The sequence below is a fragment of the Anas platyrhynchos genome, chromosome 3 (genome assembly GCF_047663525.1).
Source record: "Anas platyrhynchos isolate ZD024472 breed Pekin duck chromosome 3, IASCAAS_PekinDuck_T2T, whole genome shotgun sequence".
Lineage (NCBI taxonomy): Eukaryota > Metazoa > Chordata > Aves > Anseriformes > Anatidae > Anas > Anas platyrhynchos.
This window is the reverse complement of record NC_092589.1, coordinates 34279329-34300603: the sequence shown is the minus strand read 5'-3', so window position 1 is coordinate 34300603 and position 21275 is coordinate 34279329. Positions and strand designations below refer to the sequence as shown.

Below are 21275 nucleotides of genomic sequence, written 5' to 3'. Positions count from 1 at the left end.
TTTTAAAATATGTATTCTACTGATAACTAGATACAGAACTAGCTAACTCTTCAAGTAATACTTACGCATCTTTATGAAGATGATTTATCAAACTCATATTATGGATGAAAAACAACATTAAACAGTCAGCCTTCATTTTCTGATTCCTTAAAAATTCTTAGAATTTATATTTAAAAAAATCTGATCTGATAGTACTCAAGAATGAAAACCTTAAATGGAAAGTTATTCAAGTTATTTGATTAATTTAGCACAGATCAGTTCTTATACAACTTCTATTTTTGGAAACTAAGCTTGATACTGTAATCAAATCAACACAAATATGTTATTGTATTCAAACATCTAGAGAACTTAATGAAAGAAAACAAACATATAAGGATTCAAGATAGTGTTTAAAAATCACATATTGAATGTCTGTAGTGAGGTTGCGTCTCAGAACGTCACAGTGCATGCTTATCAAATCCTTTGCATTATTGTAGTTGCAACACATGATGAATTCAGATAAACATACTTAAAATGATAAGCCCTTCCGAAGATTTACATCATGAGAATGTCAAGCTGTATGGTGTAATAGCTTCCAGTACTCAGGTTTATCAAGCTAGACAAAAAATGTTGGATATGCTCCAACTGCTTTATGGATTAGGGCATCAAGGATCTTGATATCACTTCCCAAATGCCACCAGATGCTACATCTTCTCCCAGACTTGGAAGTCTGGCTTCCTTGACATCTCCTGCTGACCTTAGGGAAATTCCACTACAGCAACTCTACGTCCTCCTCAGCAGAATAAAAATGCAGCAACACATCCAAGCTGCACTCCTTCAAAGGTCCATGCATAAATAATGATTTGAAATGAAACATCAGCTTTACAGGATTTAATTGCACAGTACTATGATGGTTAAATTTGTACATTCCTGACCCTCTTAGTCAGCAGGATTGTTCCCTGACTGACACATATTAATGCCTGCTGTTCATGTGACAACAAGACTAAACAGGATAAAGATGACAGATGGCTAACAAAACTCTGTCACACAAAGAAAAATATCTTCATATAGCCTACAGATTTTTCCTTTGAAAAATTTATTTCTTAAATAAATCCCAAGAGCTGATAAATTTCAGATTGATTTTTTATTATTTTTACTTGAAAACTGATGTTATCTATGTTCAGAGCAAGATTATTTAATCACCACCTCAAACGTGCAATGCAAATACTAAGTACCACATCAAAACAGTAAATCAAAATTGCAGCTGTAATCACAAATGTATTTTTCTGTTCTCACAGTGAGTGACCACTTGCAAGTTTGTTTTTTTCCTACAGATTTACTTCAATAAGAAATATTTTAAGATAGCAGTAGGAGCTTTAAACTTATGATCTCTCACATAAAATACTCCTCAGATATCATAGAAATTAGAAAATTTAGGTAAGAAAACAGATTTTAATTTCAATCTTCTTAAACTTTAATGTTTTGGAAAGAAAATGACCATTTTTCACCTATAAATAAAGTTTGTCTGAGGACTGGCAGAAATAAGAGGATTTGTAGTTTATGCATCTAATCCAGAGGCATAATTAGAAGTTTTGGCTCACTACTGTTTAGAGAGGAACTGCAGAAGCTCCTAACTCCTGCCCATCTCCACTCAATACACAAAGAACCCGTATTCCTAACTTAAGCATTCAGGTCAGAGTCAAGGCAGCTCAGAAGCCTTACCTGAGTCTGCTTCATTGCCCGTTCCATTCTACGAGTGCTTCCTTTCTCAAGCTTGGTCCGAAGAAGTAAAGCTGAAGTTTGAATGGCCCAGAACTTCGGCTGAGAGAGCAAACGCTGCAAAGAAAAACAGCAATTTAAATGATTCATTAATTCATCTGGGAAAAAAAAAAAAAAAAAAAAAACAACACTGAAAAAAGTTAGGCTTTTAACCGTGTTCTCAAGCATGAATTCTGTTTCCTATTCTGAAAGTCAAATACGTGGTTGCAGTACTGATGAATTTAGTGCTGTAAAGATTACATTAATCTATTTTCAATGGAAATGGAAGCCATCAAGAACTATTTTCTTCTCAGCTACTGCAACGCTGTGCATACAAGTACCCATATGGTGCATACTGAAGAAAGGGGATAGATTAAATGGCATAAATTAAAGTGGCTACTCAAAATGAAAGTAATATAAAGAATTTGATACCGAGAAGTCTGGCACAGCCTTCTCCACACCTAATTGTCGGATAGTTACAGACAGTACTGAGACCTCTCCCTTAGACCTCCTCCTCTTAAGATTGAGCAAAACCCATTCTCTCAGGCTTTCCTCATACATCAGGTACTCCAACACCTGCACTAACAGCACCTCCATATTACATTAGCTGACCTTGCTATGAATCTCACAAATGTTAATAAAGTTAGAATTTGCTGTGTCTTGAGAATAACAGCAAGATTTTTTGATATGTAGTAAATGTACAGGGAATAGTCTAGGTAAAAAGCTGTGCTAAATATATGGCAAGTTCTCTCTTTGAAAGCCCTGCCCTGCTGCCAGGAACTTGATGCCAACTCCAACCACTAATTTTTACAAAAGCCCAACAAGAGTTATGTAGCCAATATAACTTGATATCCCTTAATACTGTACAGATAGCCTGGATTCTTTCCAGAACAGTTTCAGACACTGTATACCAAAACTTCTGTTAGATATTTACTTTGAAAAGGGAGACAGCAGGGAAACTTCCTCGCTAATTTTATTGACATTACAAATACGATCCAGCTTCACTGAGAAAAGAAATTCGCCTATAGATATTTGTAGACTGGAGAAGGAGCCCCAGTGGTTTTATTCTTTCCTCTCAAAGACCTCCTAATGCATTAAGAAGTATGCATTGCTGGTTTGTGTGAAATGCCTCATAAATTTCTGTGATAATGTAATATATCTGTTTACTTTTCCCCTAGTGTTTTTGCAGGAAAGAAATCTGAAAGAAACAAGCTAAAGTAAATTCTCTCCAAGCAAAATCACATTGGGAATGAAAGAGACAATAGCAAATAAAAGCATAATGAATGCAGTATGAATGCACATACCACTAGATACCTCTACGTCAACTGACCCTTCCTCTTGTGACCAACAGCCTCTGAACAAATTCTTCCATGACTTCTAGTCAGCCTTACAGTGTTAAGTACCCAAAGGCTTCCATACCATCCTGCCTGTGCTGAGGGGAATGTAATAACAACGTTCTACACTCCACACACTTTTTCAAGTGCCCTTGTATAAATTGCAATGAGTAAATCTCTTAAATGGTCCAAATCTCTTCTGTCTCATCCTGGGAAGTTCAATCTGCTACCTACTTTCTGTTTACTTGAGACAAATCCTCCACTGCAGGAAGCAGGCAGGGTATTCCTAACACAGGACCCTGGTTTCTGAGCTCATTCTTCCGTGGCCCATTCCAGGTGGCTGCTAAAAAAACTTGGTGTTGCTTGGCTAAACACTTCAACACTGTTTATTTTAGGTTCAAAACAAAAAAAAGGCTACTTTTGTGAGAATGGTATCACTTTCTCTCATTTTTGCTGCTGCTGATATTCTGTCAAATCATTTTGTTTTTTACTTAAATTGATTTTGTTCTCTGCTACATGGTGATAGACCTTAATATTATTTTTCACATAAACACAGTATCTCTCAAAAAAAATGATGAAAAATGAAGTGCTCAATGAGTAATGCTCCTGCCCAAATATATCTCTTTACCGGCACCAGAGCGCATGTCCCCTCACTCTGGTTCACTCTCCCAGCCAGCACAAGCAGGGCATGAAACAAAGTCCCCGTGTCCATGCCACCCAACATGGCACAAGGCCAGTGCATCAGGTCAAGAAAGCCTCTCCTCAGCTTCTGTGTGTACCTCTAACACTGGTGTCCAGCCAGTTATTTAGGCCATTGTGCTATAAATGATGTGCGTATAAAAATCATATGGGGAAAGAGGAGAAAGAAAAGAGAAACTGGATGGAAAAGAGGCAGAGGTAGTTACGGTTCACTCCTCTGCAGGAGCAATGAGGCTCTGACCCTGAGTAAGGAACCTGGTTTTTAAAGGTATTCATTCATAAAAACAAAATGTAAGGCATACCTGCTCTACAGTTATGAAAGAAAGAGAAATTCTCTAACAATGTTATTGCTGTAAAGACAAAACAAACAAAAGAAAACCAATGCTGCAACAGCCTGGGACAATAAGAAACATGCCTACTTTTTGGTTAAAAAAACACTTGTAATGATAGTTGTACTGAACTCACTCTTATGCCAGAACTCAAATACTCAACTTTTCACTGCCTAATCCTAACATTTAAGGCAGCACAGATACAACACAAGAAGGGACACAATATTTACACTTGAGGACTTTAAAGACTTTCAGAATATCAGAATACGTGCGAGTAACAAAGCAAGCTTTAATTTACCACCTGAAGTCTCTATAAATGCTAGACAATGGTTTCCTGTCAGTCCCAAAGCTTTTTATTTCCATCTAAATCTAGACTTGATTAGTGAGACTACAATTTAAAATAAAACGTGTGGAAGAGAGAAAAAAATAAATCAAGATTATGAAAGTTTCATCAACAGATATGAAAGTTAATTGTTCTGTACCAAAGGCAGATAAAAAATCGTAAAATAGTTTTTGTTCTTAAACACACTGCTGAGGATCTTCACAAGTCATCTTTGTTCTTATTTTAGGGAAAGACCAATAGAATATAGAAACAGAAAAAGCAGGAAAAATAGATGGGTGAGCAGAAAGGAAAGAATATAAGGTTATGCAACATTTTCTGCACCAAATGTTATATTTTCTGATAGGAAGAAATTTTTCTCCATATTTTTCTCCATATTTTTCCTACAAACAAGAACACTTTATCTTCTTATCCATCATTTCAAAGTGTAAAAAGGAGAATACTACTAAAATATTATACAAAACAGAAAATGTCATTCAATGTATCATTCTTAGGTGATATTTGAATGAAAGTGTATTTTGTTATTAAGACTTGGAAGAGCATACTGTTACTGTGTAATAACCTTTATAATATCCCCGTTATTATGTAAGAATAAAATGGCAAGTAATAACTGAATTGTGAAGACAGGAGTATATTTCAAATGACATCAAGACTAAACCCAGTCATAACAGCTCTGCCAAACCCAGGCTAAATCTCAGGTATCATTATTCATCCTCATCAGTATTCAGAACACTGTATACAGTATATCAGAATTTAACTTAGGCGTGATGCACTCTGATAACTCCCATAGCTTTCTGTTAGAGAAACAGAAAAAGTACTGTTGCATGAATTGCAATGCCCATACAAAACTCAGGGCAAGTTCGCAAGAAACTTCACGGAAACTTGTGCCATTGGTATTTCATACATACACGTATGCACAAACGTACACGTGTATTATTTGTAAAGGTAACATATTTGGTTTTAAGGAAATTAAAAATGCAGAAATCAGCCTAAAGCTTAAAACCAGGAATGAAAAATTCAAGGTGAAGTAGAAACTACAGAGCTTTGGGAAACTGGGCGCACACTGAGCAGCATTAGTTCCCCCACAATATTGCATAATCTACAGTTGACAAACCAAACAAAAGTAAAGTCTTCTGAAGGACAGATAAATAAGTCTGTATTAGTATGTCATGACTTACAGGTCTAGATCGTTCAGAGCAATGCTTCTGCATGACCCCATCTGCTGTTTACAAAAGTAGGATTTGCCAAAGGAATTCTTTCTGACATCCAAGCCAGGAACATGTTACATGCATTTATTAAAGATGCTAGACAAGAAGCCCAAGATGATCCTTGGTAACCATAGTACTAAATAATTTGAACGATTTCTGATTTTTTCTCATTATTACAAACCTACGCTTCAAATAAGCCCATTCTTCTATTCTTACATCTTACGCACCGATGAAAGTATCAGTAACCTAGCAAACTACTACAATTGCTATGACAGAGCTACCATTTGAGAGCAGACTTTCAAACTCCAAGAACTTTTAATTGCAACCAGTTGTGGAATTCACAAGAATCTGCACATCAGTCCACTGCTGAACCAAAACCATTCTGCTTATTGATCCAATTGCCAAGATGTGGTGAAATGGTTTAATTGAAGGCATAGGCATAAGGCACCATAAGGGTTGCTCCCTTCCATTGTCCTCTCATTCCCTCCAAAAAAATGGTCTTTAGCTTAGATTTGCTCTGGCATTTGCCAAGATATTTTAAATTTTAAATGAACAAAACAGAGAAAACACTAAGAGATATTAAAAAAAAATCCCTCCTTAATTTCTTTTCATTACCAGTTTCAGTTAATATACTTCAGCAGCTTTGTTGTTTGTTTTTCCAAGAAGCCATACATAGTTATGGTTTCCAAATTACATGGATTAATTTGTATTAATTAGTCCCTTTTCACATAGCCAAGCATATCATGACACGGTAATTTTCATGAAATCATCCTGATAATTACCACGGAAACTTTAGTTCTTCAACGTAAGCAAAGGCAAGGTGATAACTTTGTAACTCATTCTATGATTTTCTGTGAGAAGAGAAAAATATTGTGGCTTCTTTTCAACAACCTATCTAATGCACAATAGTCAGGTGAGTACATTAACAAAACTGGTGAGGAGAACATGACTAAGGTGGAAACAAGCTTGCTGTTCTTGCTTCTTTCAGTTGCTTTGTAAACATATCTGTTCATCTCTGGTGAAGGACTCTTGCTGAAAGCTACCTTGTAAAGTGCTTAATTTGTTTCTAAGTATACAGCAGAGGATTCTTTGGCAATTTTTTACATCACTTCCATTGAATACAATCCTAAAAATACGGGGAAGAAAATTACTGTGAGAACAAAGAGAATTTGATTTTGTTTTCCAAGGTATGATCCAAAGAATTTGCTGCTTTAATTTCTAAAGATAAGATGAACGGAAAAAAAAAAAGACAACGTTGTTGAAGAGTTTCTTTAATCTGAAGTATTTTCAATAACACATCTATTTCATAAAAGACACTTCTTGCAATTCTGTAACAAATTATGCACAGGAAACTTTGCCCAGGAAAATAGTTGCATGAAATGTATGAAACAATTTCAAATTGCTAGCAGAGCATGAGACCACGGTTATTTTTCTTACATATAGAAAGATGCTTTTAATAGTAAAATCCAAAGACAAAACTCTTGTTTGTGGATGCATGAAACTTAGAAGTTCAGCTCTACTTACTTTATTGTATTTTATCTGCTTGCTTCATTGTACTTTAAAGAAAAAAAGCAGGATCCTCCCCTGAGGACAGGAATTTGGCAAGCACATTTGCTCTTTTTGTTAAAAGAAAACTCCCAGAAATTAAAGTTGTAGTTAAAAGTGGTTTTATGCAACAACACAAACTTCAGATGTTCCTTTATCTCTTCATTACCTTTTGCCCTCTCACTCCTCACACAGCATCTTTCCAACTTAGCTGAGCTGATGAAACCATTTGCTGGATTCTGCTGTACAGACGGATCTCTGATGGAAACAGGTTGCTTTTAACAGTTGATCTACCACAGTAACCAGGTTTGTAACTGTCCTACAGACGCCTGCATGGCTTAGTTCGAGTGACAGAAATCCTTAAGCCATGCAGGTGCCTCCAAAGCTCCTATACCTTTGAATTTCATCTGATAAACCATTGGTAACAGGCTATAAAAGGATGAGCACATTTGATTAGCTTGGCTAAACAGAATGACTTAATCTGAGGACCTTATAGGTTAATTTAATGAGGATGGAAGCTAGCACCTGTCTATATCTATCTCTATTTTTCTCAGAGACCTGCAGGTTGCTTCTGTATGCTATCAGAAGTCAATTTTGAAGGAGTACAGAAACGATAAGCTATTGAAAGTGCCTTTGTATTTTCAATTAATTACATATTCTAAAAGTTTACAAACTGACAACAGCATTTTGCGAAGTCAATGTGTTCTTAGAGGCTTTTGTTCTGTATCACACAATATTTACAGTATCTCTGCTTACAGTACTGAGCTAGTTTAAGAAACTAAGTTTAAGGCAAGGCTGAGTTTTGAGAGAAGCAAAAAGAATGCTAGTTTTGAGACATGTCCTTAGAATGACAATTAGATTATTTTTTTTCAGACTAACCAGTGACTATACTTATGTGGGTTAAGAATTAGTCCTTCAGAATGTAAAGTTGCTAAAGAAAATCATCTTAATTTGTGACAAAATAAGTGTGAGACACTCCGACAGTGTCTAATTACATGAAGTAGAAACAAAATCCACAAAAAAAGCACAGAAGATCAATCAACAAAATTTCATAAGTTTTATTGCAATGATCTGTTAGTTAAGCTAGATGTATTTTTTTAAATCATAAGACCACAGAACTACTACAGCTGCTGAAGGGAAATATTGGTCTTGTTATTCACAAACAAGAACTTGTTGCAGGTGTGAAAGTTGATGTCATCCTTGCCTGCAAAGACCAGGAGATCAGAGTCTATGACTCTGAGAAAAACGATCAAGATGAACAGCAATGTAACAGGCTTCAAGACAGCAGATCTCAGCATGTTGAGGGATCTGTTTGGCAGCACCCATAGCAAGACTGAAGCATAGCATCCCTGCAGGACAAGAGGGCTGGATGACCTTCAAAGACGACACAAAAAGTAGGAGGTTCCACTCCAATACACAGAAAACTGAGCAGGTGTGACAGATGGCCAATGCAAGTGAACAAGGAACCCCTCACTAAATTTGAATGCAAGAAGAACAGACATAAAAGGTATGCATTTATACTGGCCTCCCCACTGGGCGCCTTAAGAAGGCAAGGGCTAAGGCAGGAAACAGAGACTGCATTCAACTGCATAATGCAGAAGTAAAGAGGAGCCATATTCTTCACTGAGGTCACAAATGAAAAAAAAAACAAGAAGCAAATGATGAAAGTTGGAACATGGGAAATTTTGATTATGTGAGGAAAATAAATTCACAGTGACAACATCAGGAATGGTTGCTTGTAGAAGTTCTGGAGTCTTCGTCCTCAGAGAGATCCACGAGTTGACTGAAACGAGGCACTGAGCAAGGGAAGCTGACGCTGCCTGAAGTGGGAGGTTGGACCAAATGACTTCCAGGGGCCCATTCCAACCTAAACAGGAGTATGATTCTGATTTTTCTTTGCTGACTGGTTAGAAAGCTTTAAAATGCTAAACCTTAAGCATAGTTTTCAGACACTAGAAATTAAAGGAACATGCAGTTATGCACACAGATAATTTGTCTGAGGTCCCCCACATACACAGAACTATAAGGCCTGCCAGTACAAAGGCACTAAACAACATTTTCTCTTTGCTAAGACAATTCCACTTTAGCAAAGTATCCTGAAAAAGACCAGTGTACTCTGCAAAATTCAATTGGCCTGCTCAACAGAAATATACTAACACATTTCTCAAATTTTACAACCTTTTCGTCTTCATGTACCAGGGTGCCAAATCTACACCACCTTACTCATTTTATTAAACTCAACTCCCTCGCAATGCTGCTGGTGATTTGTAAAACCCTATACTTCAGGCAGGCACTGCTGAAAATACCTACGAACATCTTTGCTTTTATTGTGTGTTCTTAACAGTACAAGGATCAGACTCTTTTTGAAGTTCCTGTGATTTTATAACCTACTCAGAACTCTGCTGAGCTTCTCCAGGCACTTCACTCATACAGCCACTCCATCAACACAGCTCAAATGCCAATGATTCCCAGTAGTACAGGCAGCTTCTGGTTGAAATGGGATTTATGATTTTAAACTGTAATTCTATTAGAATACTATGAAGTAAAATAAAGTACATTTGTGACTAGGTGGTTTCCCACACCAGTGCCTTTTTACGTTGTACTGAAAAGCATAAATAGTAAGAGAATAAGAAAAACGCTAATTACAATGAAGTAACAGAACCATGACTTAGCAACAAAGCAAGCCAGTCAATATAACTACTTTTTTTGCTGCTCTGCTTGGTGTATGAACATGTAAAAAATCCTGTGTTGAAACAAGCGAAGTAGCTTTTCCATTCAAATCCAGCACACATACCAATTCTGTGTGCATCTCATTCACAAAGATTTAAAAATAAATCAGAATCAAAAGCAGATCTGATTACACATCATCAACAGTGAACACAAATCTCTCTAAATTTTCACAGACGTTAAACTGCTCTTGTTGGTTTTATTCTTAAGCCAACAGTTTACTAATCATTTAGCGATCAGAAATTATGAAGAAACAAGAACTATGAGCATATACACAACCTTAAAATATAACTACACAACTAATATACATTACTATTTCCTAAATATGCAACAGGTAGCTTACATTTTTAATTGGATGTGAAAAAGTATGTGATATTTAACCTGATTTAAATATATGACAAAAGGATTGTTTTTAAGTGCAGAACATGGTTTATACCGAATATTTTAATACAAAAAAAAAATTGCTAAACTGCTGCATAACAAGAACCAATAAGAACTCATCTCTTTTATCTACACTTAAATCAGAAGCTTTTATTTCATAATTGTCACAGTACACATACTCTGTATGCTTAGAGATGTAACTGCTAATAAACTTAACAATGCACTTAGAATCACAGAAAGCTGAATAAAGACTGGAATAAACAAGTCTTTGTTTTCCACCTACCATTGTCCTCAGATCAGTGCTAACCTAAGATTTTTCCTCTTTTTATTTCCCATCATGATATTATACACAAAGATCTCTCTATTGTTGTGTATCATTTGTATTCTTATATATATATCAAAAAATATATATTTATCATATGTAATTATTTTTACATATCATTATACAATCACATCAAAATTCGACCCTCAAACTAATTAAAACACTTATCTGTGAATCCTTATCTAATTCATCCCATACAAAAAGCAAACACCATTGTTTTGGAGAGGCTGTGTTTTTTGATACTAGCAGGGGAGCTCCTCCAGTTCATAAACCATCAGTTTACTGAATTTGAATAATCTGAAGTTCAGATGAAAACTCCCCCCAATTTTATAAACTTTTATATAAAATATATAACAATTTCTATTTCTCTGAGAGAATTACCTAGATATTGACTTCACATTCAAAATTCAAACAATCTTATATAAAAAATAAAAATTTGTTTTAGACAGTGAATTGGAAAAGGTGACAGCAAAACATAAACCTGAATTAAGAAGTATTAGGCATACTAGCCTAGCAGCCTCACTCCTTGTACATGAGAGCTTATGCTAACAGATCCTATAGTATAATCATTGATTCATATAAAACATCGTGACTACATAAAAGACAAAACAACACTGGTTAAGAACAAACAAATAGGATGCTGAAGTAATCATTTCAAATCATCTTCTCATTGCAGCTTGTCATCTCTAACCACTAGCACCATAGACAACATTCCCAAATGATGATTTTTGGATTTTATACCACTAATTAGGGTGGTAATTTAAGTGCCTATAAACTCCACACCTTCATAATTATCGATAAAGTTTAATATTTGCATGTATCTTAAACTGGATAAGACCTATTAATATGACAAAAACGTGGTCATTTGTTCAAGATGCTAAACCTTCAAAATAAACTAATAATTTCTAGAAACAATAGGATTGTTTTAGGCACAAGAAGTTAGAAGATAAAAGTGCATATATTCTCCTGACATATTTTATTAGTTATGAATACCTTCAGTCTTTCTAAGGCCCGACAAGAAAACACATTACATTAGGATCTCACTCAAGATGATGCCTGACAAATTCTAATCCTATTGGCATAATGATGACCTTAGTGACATGAACAAGGTAAAGGAAACAAACAAGGAAAGTAGTATTTTCACACTTAGAAAACACAAGGCTTCCAGAAACCTTAGAATGCTGGATATACATGGTGGTTAACAGGTAGAAAGGCAGAGAAGATCCAAACCTGTGCTGTATATGCCTTGGTGCATTTTTTAATTTCACACTTCCACTCAACATTGAATGCTATTCTACACTTAAAGACACTCTATGGCTGATTTGGATGAGAAAAACAAAAATATTATCAATTCATCCTACAAATTAAAACTGTATATTCATCAACATGAAGACAATTGGTTTTTGATTTTCTGATTTTTTCTTTATTAAATGGACAGTAGTTTTAGGTGGTAATTGACCACATCTATGCTTGTACAAATACCCCACCTTTTTTCCTTTTTTTTTTTTTTTAATTAAATAAATAACAATATGCAAGCCTTTGGAGTTACAGATTCCTTATTCATCAAACAGTCTTTGGGCAAAAATTATCAAGTCAAGGACTTCAGATTTTCTTTGAAAACACCACAACTTGTATTACACGCTTAAAATGAATTACATTTCAGGCATTATTCCAAGTCCTGTGTTACTGTTTCTCTTTCAGTGTTCAATGGGGAAAATGTGTTATTACTTGGTCAGGTCTTAAATATTTTCTTGCCTAACAGTATCTAATATAAATTCTACATGGCACCTTTACAATATTGAGCCAGGACCTTTGCACTGTAACAAACACAAAATTATACAGTGCTTGAGTCTATATGACACACATTAGCAAAAGTTCTGTATTTTTTTATGCCTTTTATTGATTTTAATGAGTTATGTCAAGATAGCACATTACAGAGTCAATCGCATGATCACTTTTGATTTTTTAAGGTCTCTTCAAGTTACTGTTATTTGAATGCTACTTCCTTTTTATATGAATCGTATCTGACTGTCAGTTAGGTAAATCACAGAGATAAGCAGAAATCCTGAAAGTATTAAAGTGACAGAGGATAAGATTTACTTTCCTGCAACAGCCAAGACATCAGCATATGCACAGTGCCATTTTCCAGTATTACTTTAATATTCCATATATATATTTCTGTTGGTTTAGACCACACATTCAGCGTATTTTTTCTGAAGTCTAAAGCTATTTGCTCAAGTGTATGACAAGGGTTTATTTCGGTCTATAAAACTAATCTTGGGCCTGTGCAACTAAAATAGCTTTTCACCGCAACAGGTGTTAGCTGATTGCAAGCAGAGTTGGGCTTAAAGCTCTTAGCCGCAGCCATTAGAAATACCTCTTGATGTTAAGAAGTCAAGAGCAAGGCCAAAACACCATCAGTGATCCACACCAAGGGACTGGTTTAATTAGAATGGTATCCTTAAAATTTGCTTTGTCTAGTCTTGTCTGGTAGCCTTGGCACTATAGTTGTAACATTACATCATTGTAAATACTGAGTACCTTTTGTTCGATTGACCACTAAAACAGGAAGACACTATTTGACTTATGTTACTTTTGGAATTTTATATATTTTATTGTGTTTGAATGGGATTCTTTTACATCAGTAATTTCAGTTTTAGGTACCCGAACCTATTTGCAACAAAGAATTAATTCTATATATTTACATGAGATATATGTACACACACACACACGATGGACAGTGCCCTACCCCACCATCTGCAGCTATGCAAAGTCTTTCCAAGTTTACTTTTTTGTCTCTCCACATTTTATGATGGAAAATGTATGCAAAGACATTTAAAAAAAAGTCTTGGTTAAACTGTTTAGATTAGACCTGACTGATTTAGAAATGAATGCTATACTCGCTACAGCAGCAATTACATTGCACTTATCTAAACTTAATTTTAATTTTTTAAGTATCTCATTAAATCTCTGTTTGCAAGTGATTGACTCTGAAATTTATCGTATCTACCATTTATCATATCTGGAGGTATACTGAATACATACATAAAAGAAATCATTCAGTAGCTGGCATAATCAACTCAAGCTAAGAGAAACTACAATACATTTTCTTCTCACAATATTTACAAAATATTCCACTCCTCTGTATGAGAAGGATAACATACTTTCACTAACTGTACATTCCATTATTATTTTTTAATCTTACTCAAATGCTATGTTCTGCAGCAAATAGGTAGGCTCCTGATAACATCAACCCAATGAAATCCTTACGTTCCATCCCTCCAGTCACTCTAAATGCATTTCTCCTTCATGGCATTGCTTTTAAGCAATAACTCTACTCCTTCTGATATCTATCTTGCAAAGAAGAGCTATTCTCCTCCCCCCTCCAACCCTTAACTGATGCAATGTCAGCTCAAAAACTGTGCTGGCTTTTGGGCCATTTCCATAGTGCGTATGAAAAATAAAAATCAGGCAGGAAATCTTGGAAGTTAGCCTCCCTCAGTTATGTCTGAGGTGATAGGAAACTTCCTTCAAAAGACCATTTTGAACAAGCATCAACCTTATGAGCTCCCTAAGACCCTACGGTTGCATTGACTTTATGAACAAGACTAAGTTCCTAGCTAAAGCACCTAGGTTAGATGCCCAGCTGAGGCGCTAACTGCCAACAAATCCCCTACACAAGTCCTCAACAATTTCACTTTCCAGTCTCAAATCTTGTTCGGTTCCTCCAAACCTGTCATGGGACTGCAGACCCTTCTGGAATGATTGTTTCATCTGGATGATGGGAAAGAACACATCACAAAAACAGACTTTCTTTGGATTTCTGGGGGATAAGGAGAGCGGAAGGATGTGTGTGTGAAGAAAAAACACCTCAGGTTTACCTCACATTGTGTTACATAATTTTTAATGTAAGGCAAGAACTCAGCTCAGAAATGTGTTTGCTGAAATTTTATCAGTTTCAGTATTATGCTAACTCCTATGCTAGTAATAGATGTAAGCGAACATGAATTCCCCGAATTCAGCGACCTGCCTCTTTGGAAAGAGCAGACAATCCTGTGGTATACAACTCTTCTTAATTGCCTCCGAAGACAACTACTCATATTCCTGTCAATGGCACTTTAAAAGCCACACAAAGAAAACCAAGAATAGTTTGTAATAAAAGGACTATACAATGTCTCTTTTCATTGAAGTTACTGGAAAGGGATATTGAAAAGAGCCTTGTGTGATTTTTTTTTTCCCCAAAATAAATTCATCTGCTAACTTGCAACTAACACAGTTGCAAGTAACAGTTGTAACTAACAATTCAGCTTTGCATAAATACTGCAAAAACTATCTTGTCTGCTCAGAATATTTTGTTACTATCCTCATTAGAAATGTCAAGACACTTCAGTACCTTTCTTCACCTATTACTCCTACCCACCTTTGAAAGAAAGCACTTAGCTGGAAAAACAAAACAGAACCACCACAGCTACTTCCCAGCCATAAACTAAGGTTATTCCTTTCCTTCATTCAGTTAATACTCAGACTCGGCTTACTCAGCTGGCAGTATGACCAGAAGTCACGATGGGAAAAAGAATGATTTCCCCAAAGCAAATATCCTCAGACTTCACAGCTTCTCTTTGTTCACCTTACTTTTTCTGGAAAGGGCAACACAGGTAACATTCAGGTAAAATGAGGCTGCCTTACCTCTGGTCTTGGTTCTTGCAAGTGTCATTAGTTAGCAAAACATCCAACTTCCCTCTCCATTCTCCATGGATGTCTCATGTGGAACCTGAAGTTATCCCTAGGCCAGCTGAATTCTATTTTTGAAGGACAGGGAACAAAAACCAACATACAAAAGGTCTCTGTCTTCTGACATTACTACCAGATCTAACTGTTCTGTGAAAGGCTTTCTTTTTCCCTCCTTCTGCTTCCATACACACTTCCTCACACGCATGAAGAATACCAATCAAAATGACTTTCTCTCTCCTTCTCCCCAAGCACACTTTTCAGTAGTGTACAGGGAAATGGTTAAGCACTTGCTAGAACAATGTTTACATCCAAAGCTCAGTCCATATCTGTTTCTTCTTCTTCCTGCTATAGTCTTTATGTCTTCTGAATATACCTCAAGAATTTCCTGAGCTTTCTCATAAGTTGGATGTTTCTATGGTTTTTCTTGGAAAATCTCCTGTCTCACTTCATAACCCTGCAACTCAGAAACATGCAAACGCTGTTTGGATTGAGAAAATGGAATTAAGGCAGGTCACCTGATGTGGATATAGGTATCCTGGAGTCTGATCTCCAATCAGAATTACAACAAACACAAGGATGCGATGACTGCCTTTCTAGCTAGCTGCAAATGTAACTAATAGCAGAACTGATCTGCCATTTGGTATGACGTCAGGGCAAATGCGGTTGTTCCTACACCTCTGCAGGTAAAACTCAGTTGAAGGTCTGGTACATTATACACAAAGAAAAAGTTCAAAGAAAGTGAGCATTGGAGAAACATTCTCTTGCAAGGGATGCCTCCTATGTTCCACAGGAGAAGTTACATGAAAGGATTACAAAGATTTACACTTACTGAAGAATTTTCAATGGAAACAGCAAAAGACTCCAAGTTTAATCTGGATGTGAATGCAACAAACACAGAAAAGCAAGCTCAGATTAGCTTACGTGGTGTGGAGAAAAAATAAAACAGAAAGTAGGGAGATGCACGGTGATCTGTAAATATGATTCTTTAATTCTGTATAACAGAGCTATTTAACTTGTACACATACAGGTAGTAACTTTCAGAGAGGCCTACAGAAGGAACAGTAATCAAAGAAATTTTATTGAGAAATCAATGCAAATAAACTTCTGCTAGGAATATGTTTTAATGTTTTTGTTTCCTTAGGAGTTTCTACTTTCTAATAACAGTACAACACTTTTATCTGAATTCTACTTCTACATCCAAACTGCTAGGACTATCCTGGATGTCCAAGATTATTTTAATTTTCCTCTGCATGAATAGACATCTGTGGGCTGATATTTATCAGGTTGCTAAGAGCTTAACGCTCTGCAATGATATCAAGCGGTATACATATCCTATCCTCTTACAAAAATTAAATATATATATATTTTTTTAAAGTTCAGAATTCAGAAATTATCCTTGGAAGTTCTCAATTAATTTTCTTTAGAAAAAGGAAGAAACTAGAGAAGAAAAGGAAATGTCGTGAAGAACGAAGATACTGTTTTCTTTAAAGGAATCTGCTTTCAATGACTAGTGAAGGGTAAACCACATAAGATATGGCTCCTATTTTCACTTAGAATAGAGCCCAGCCGTATTACTGACACACGCTTTGCTGCGCCAAACGTATCACTTATTCTGTGTTATGCTGAAAATAACTTGAGCCAGATTTGACTGTAGTAGCATTGTCTTCTTCAGGTCTGTGGTTTGGACCTACTCCTGAAACAGCATAAGTACAGACTCCCACACCACATCACAGTACTGCATTTATTTCCTAAGGCCCGATCTCAACAGCTATAAATCACGTTTTTGGATTCAAATGGCTAGGCTTTAACTCTTTGGTACCAGTGATAAGGATTTCCCTGGGTATTAAACAACAGTAAGTTTCTCTGAACTGCTCAACCTCAGATTTTCCTAGTCTATGCCAAGGTTCTAAACACATCACGTACTATTTTGCTAATATCCTAAAAAAAGAATAGCATATTAAAAAAAATGCTCTCTGTAAAGGGAGTTAAAAAGTGAATTTATTAACAGCTAGACATGTTCAAGATCGTTTCAGGACTGTATGCAATAGTACATGCAGTCTGATGACTTAATCTATTTAGCCTCGACAAACAAAGCAAATGACTGAGAAAAAAGGAAGGAAGAACAAAAACACTGCCCACGGAGAATACTTTCAAACACGTTCCATTCAAACTGACAGCATGGAAAAAGCAACACACAGTACATACCTCCCGAGCAGGTATTCCCTGGGACACTAGCACAGAAGGCTCTTAATTCCCCTGGCCTATTTGCTCCACCCAAGCCCCAGCCTTGTCTCTCCTCTAACAAGGAACTTTTTGGGGATGGACAACATCAGAGATTCAATTATCCTCTGCTGACTGGAATTTATTTTTTGGAGTCAGTTATGAAATTTCATCTTCCATTTCCAGTATTGCTGCCTGCAGCTACAGACAAGAACCATGGTTTGTCAATACTTCCTTTAGGTTGGTCAACACTTTTAAGCCTGTATTTATTTTTTCTTTTTTAAAAATGCTTCTTTGACTGTTTGAGCTTTTGAGGGCAAAACCAATGTTTGCAGCACTCAGAACCACTGCAAAATCCCTTGGGCAGGAGAGATCCTTATGCAATTGCCCCCGGATAGTAGGGACTGTCCACTCCCCACCGCCTACTCACATTTACGAGCTCTCCACTCTTTTTTCCATAGAGCATAAATGATGCTTCCTGTTTGTGTACTCTGACCAACAGCCCCTGGAAGAATAGTGCTTTATACACTGCTGCTATTTAATACACCATAAATACTGTAACAGAAACTTTTACCTTTCCTTTTGGAATGATAAAACTTCAGGACAAATAAATATTTGCTATAATTATCCTTAAAATACTTTAACTGAGCATCTTTTACATTGGAAGGTAATGTAGAGTAGCAAAAATACTGGTTCCCAGATAAATTTGGAGTCCAACCACAGAAGTCATACAGCACAATGGAACCTTAAAAGCTCCTTTCACATCCCTCAGTAAAAGGCATACATACAATTATCACCTTGAAGAAGAACAAGTTTTAATGTTTCCACCATTACAAAACTTTCAGATTTGTCAATGGCACAGCAAGAATACTTAAACAGTTGCATACAGCTTTTACACTGCAAAAATGCTATTTATAAAACCACCCTATAATGACGGTAACTAGTCAAAATCAGATATTACATTTTTTTCCTCTAACTCAGACAGCCAAGAAAACTCAGTGAGAATTACATGCCTAAACCAGTGATTTATAGTAAGCCTGACACTGACTCTACTATTAAGCTATGTCAGAACAATGTACAGAATTTACATACAACATCTTTGCAACCTTCAGTCTGGAAAAAAAACAGCTGTATGAAGAAGAATGATGAGGCACAGTAGAGGAAAATCCACAGAGGGCCAGACAGGATTCTACAGGGAATGTGCCATACCTGTTTTTCCCATTTTGAATGCCAGCACCCACCACAGGAATTTTTGCCTACAACAGTGTCTGTAACTCATGAATCTACGTATAGAAATCCTTGGTGTTCACAAATAAGTGTCATGCTGAACGCAAGAGGCATGCCTCAATTCCTGTTTGGTGGACTAAGTGGGTAGAGTCAAAGTCTGGAGGTGACAATTTCAGTGGGAGTTCTAGGACAGTCTCAGCAGTTTCCCAGAAAAGAGCACGTTAACAAGTCTTCATGTCCATTAAAAATATTTGGGTTCTGATTCCTTCCAATTCCTGACTTCACCAGTACAAGTGGTCTGTCTCATTAAAGAGCTACTGTTCCCATTACATGCAATAGGATCAAACTGCTGGAAGTCACCAGCAGCCTGGCATTAAACTTTACGTGCCGAAGTTGGGTTTCCAGAAACCCAGAGCTGCAGCTACCTTCCTTTCAGAGACTGAAGACAGAACAGCCCTGAAAAGACTGACTCCTCAAGCAGCACTCAAAATTCAGGAAGGAAAGGAGTAAAAATAGGAACATGTGAGAAAGAAAGGAATCAGGAACGATGAGAGTAAAAGTGAAGGTCGGATAAATAGATGGGAGGTGAGAGCTGACAAAGTTGGACCGAGGGGAATATGGCATGTTGAAGAAAGAATAACTAAAGCAAGTGGGATGCTGCTATTGGCAAACATGAATAACACTGGAAAAAATGACTGAGACTGCTGGGAAACATGAAAGAAAAACCTGTCTTAGTGTGCAGAAGTGAGTAACATTCCTAAATCTGACAAGGTTATGAAGAGAGAAGTTGTATCCTGAACATATTCACCTAGAGACCAAAGTAAAGACAATGTCTGGGCTATGTTTAGACTCAAAAGTAGTTAAAGGCATGAGCTGAAATGGATTAAGACTCCAAGTCTAGTTTTAGTTGTATTATGCATATAAACAACAGCAGTTTATTAAAATAGTTGTGAAAAGTGGCCAAAAAAGAGACATTTTCCTTCAATGTGCAAGAGGGAGCCTTTTTGGTTGTGTACCTCTAAGCTTTGCATTTTCACAGTTCTGTTAGAGATTCACCAGACACATAAATAAACGTATGTCTACTATTACGGGAATACACAGATAAATAATTATATACACTACAGTTATTAGAGACTAAGTGGTAGGATGAGAAACAGCCTTATTCCGCTCAACTGACTTGCTTTCTGAGTCTTGCTCCTAAAGCTATTAAAGAGCCTCAAACCATGAAAGACATTAAAACAATAAAAAGTATTTGCTAAACATACTCCTTTCAGTTATTCTAAACTTGAAAGGGCTTCTATTGACATGCATTAAACTAAGAACCAAAAGAAAATATCCAGTTTTAGCTGATGGTATATACAAAGCAGGTAGAGTACTAATTTGCGGGAATGCAAATGCATGTGCTGTTTTCTCTCCAAGTATTGTAATTCTAAAACCAAATATCTCATTTTACAATGCTTCCAGCAGTGAGAGAGAGCAGGAAGATCTTTCACAGTCTATTTTTAAATATCTGCAAAAGTTTTCTCTCTCCTCTTTTGTCTAGACTATGATAGCAGTCATTGTAGAATGTGTTGGCCAACATATCCTGACAAATGTGCTTAAAAATCTAGCTGACAAGACAGTCTCTCAGGAAAAAAAGGCCAAGCTCCAACTTAACTAATGCAATACATGCTTAAGGATTATACAGGCAAGGCAGCAATGTCTTTCCAAATACATCAATAATACACTGACTCCTACGTAGCTTCATAATTTTTATTTCAGTTCCGGAAAGGCCTCACATCTCAACTTCACAGATAGAAAACATAGTTTAAATATTTTAAAAATATTTTTACAAATTGAAACAAGTATAACATGATGCTTTTAAACATTTTATAGGCATTTGAATAGTCTTCATAGCTAGCAACTCCACTTGCCATGATCAATGCAGCCAATCCAAACATGTCAGAAGTATTTATGCCATACCACATCATCCTATATGCTAACCGTATAAATTTTACAGAGCAAAAAGTCTGAATTTTCTCACAGTAATGATGATGCTCATTTATGGTATACATTGCGATCATTTCCTATTCTATGTGCAGGCAACTGGAAATGACTTCTAATAATGGTCAAAATCACTTCATGCAAACAACCTTCTGAAACTTCCTTGGATATTTGCTATCTTAAGTAATTTTTCTAAATAACACTTAGCTTATCAACATGAAAGTTACCCTAGTAAAATGGATTTGTGGTTGAAAAAAGAGTGGTGGGGCCTACTGACAAGAATGCTTGCTTTGTGTTTTTTTTTTTCCTTTGATCATAATGTACAGTTCAGTGCATGATCAGTACTAGAATTCAGGCATTAAATGATTACAAGTAAAATAAATGTATAACACCTACATATGGATGGATTTAAATGTTTTGTACATTAAACTAATCCTAACATCTTGATTTCTAGTCAACAGCACTTGAAAATTCCTGCTTTTAATAAAAGAT

At 36.2% G+C, this 21275-nt stretch overlaps 1 protein-coding gene across 2 annotated transcripts in view; it reads right to left on the bottom strand.

Moving 5' to 3' along the window:
- TTC27 (tetratricopeptide repeat domain 27) overlaps positions 1–21275 on the bottom strand; it is a 113536-nt gene that overhangs the window by 52236 nt on the left and 40025 nt on the right. For both annotated transcript variants that reach the window (XM_027453929.3, XM_027453926.3), the window contains exon 10: positions 1702–1815. In XM_027453929.3, coding sequence (XP_027309730.2) covers positions 1702–1815 — 114 coding nt within the window. The remainder of the gene's footprint in view (positions 1–1701; positions 1816–21275) is intronic.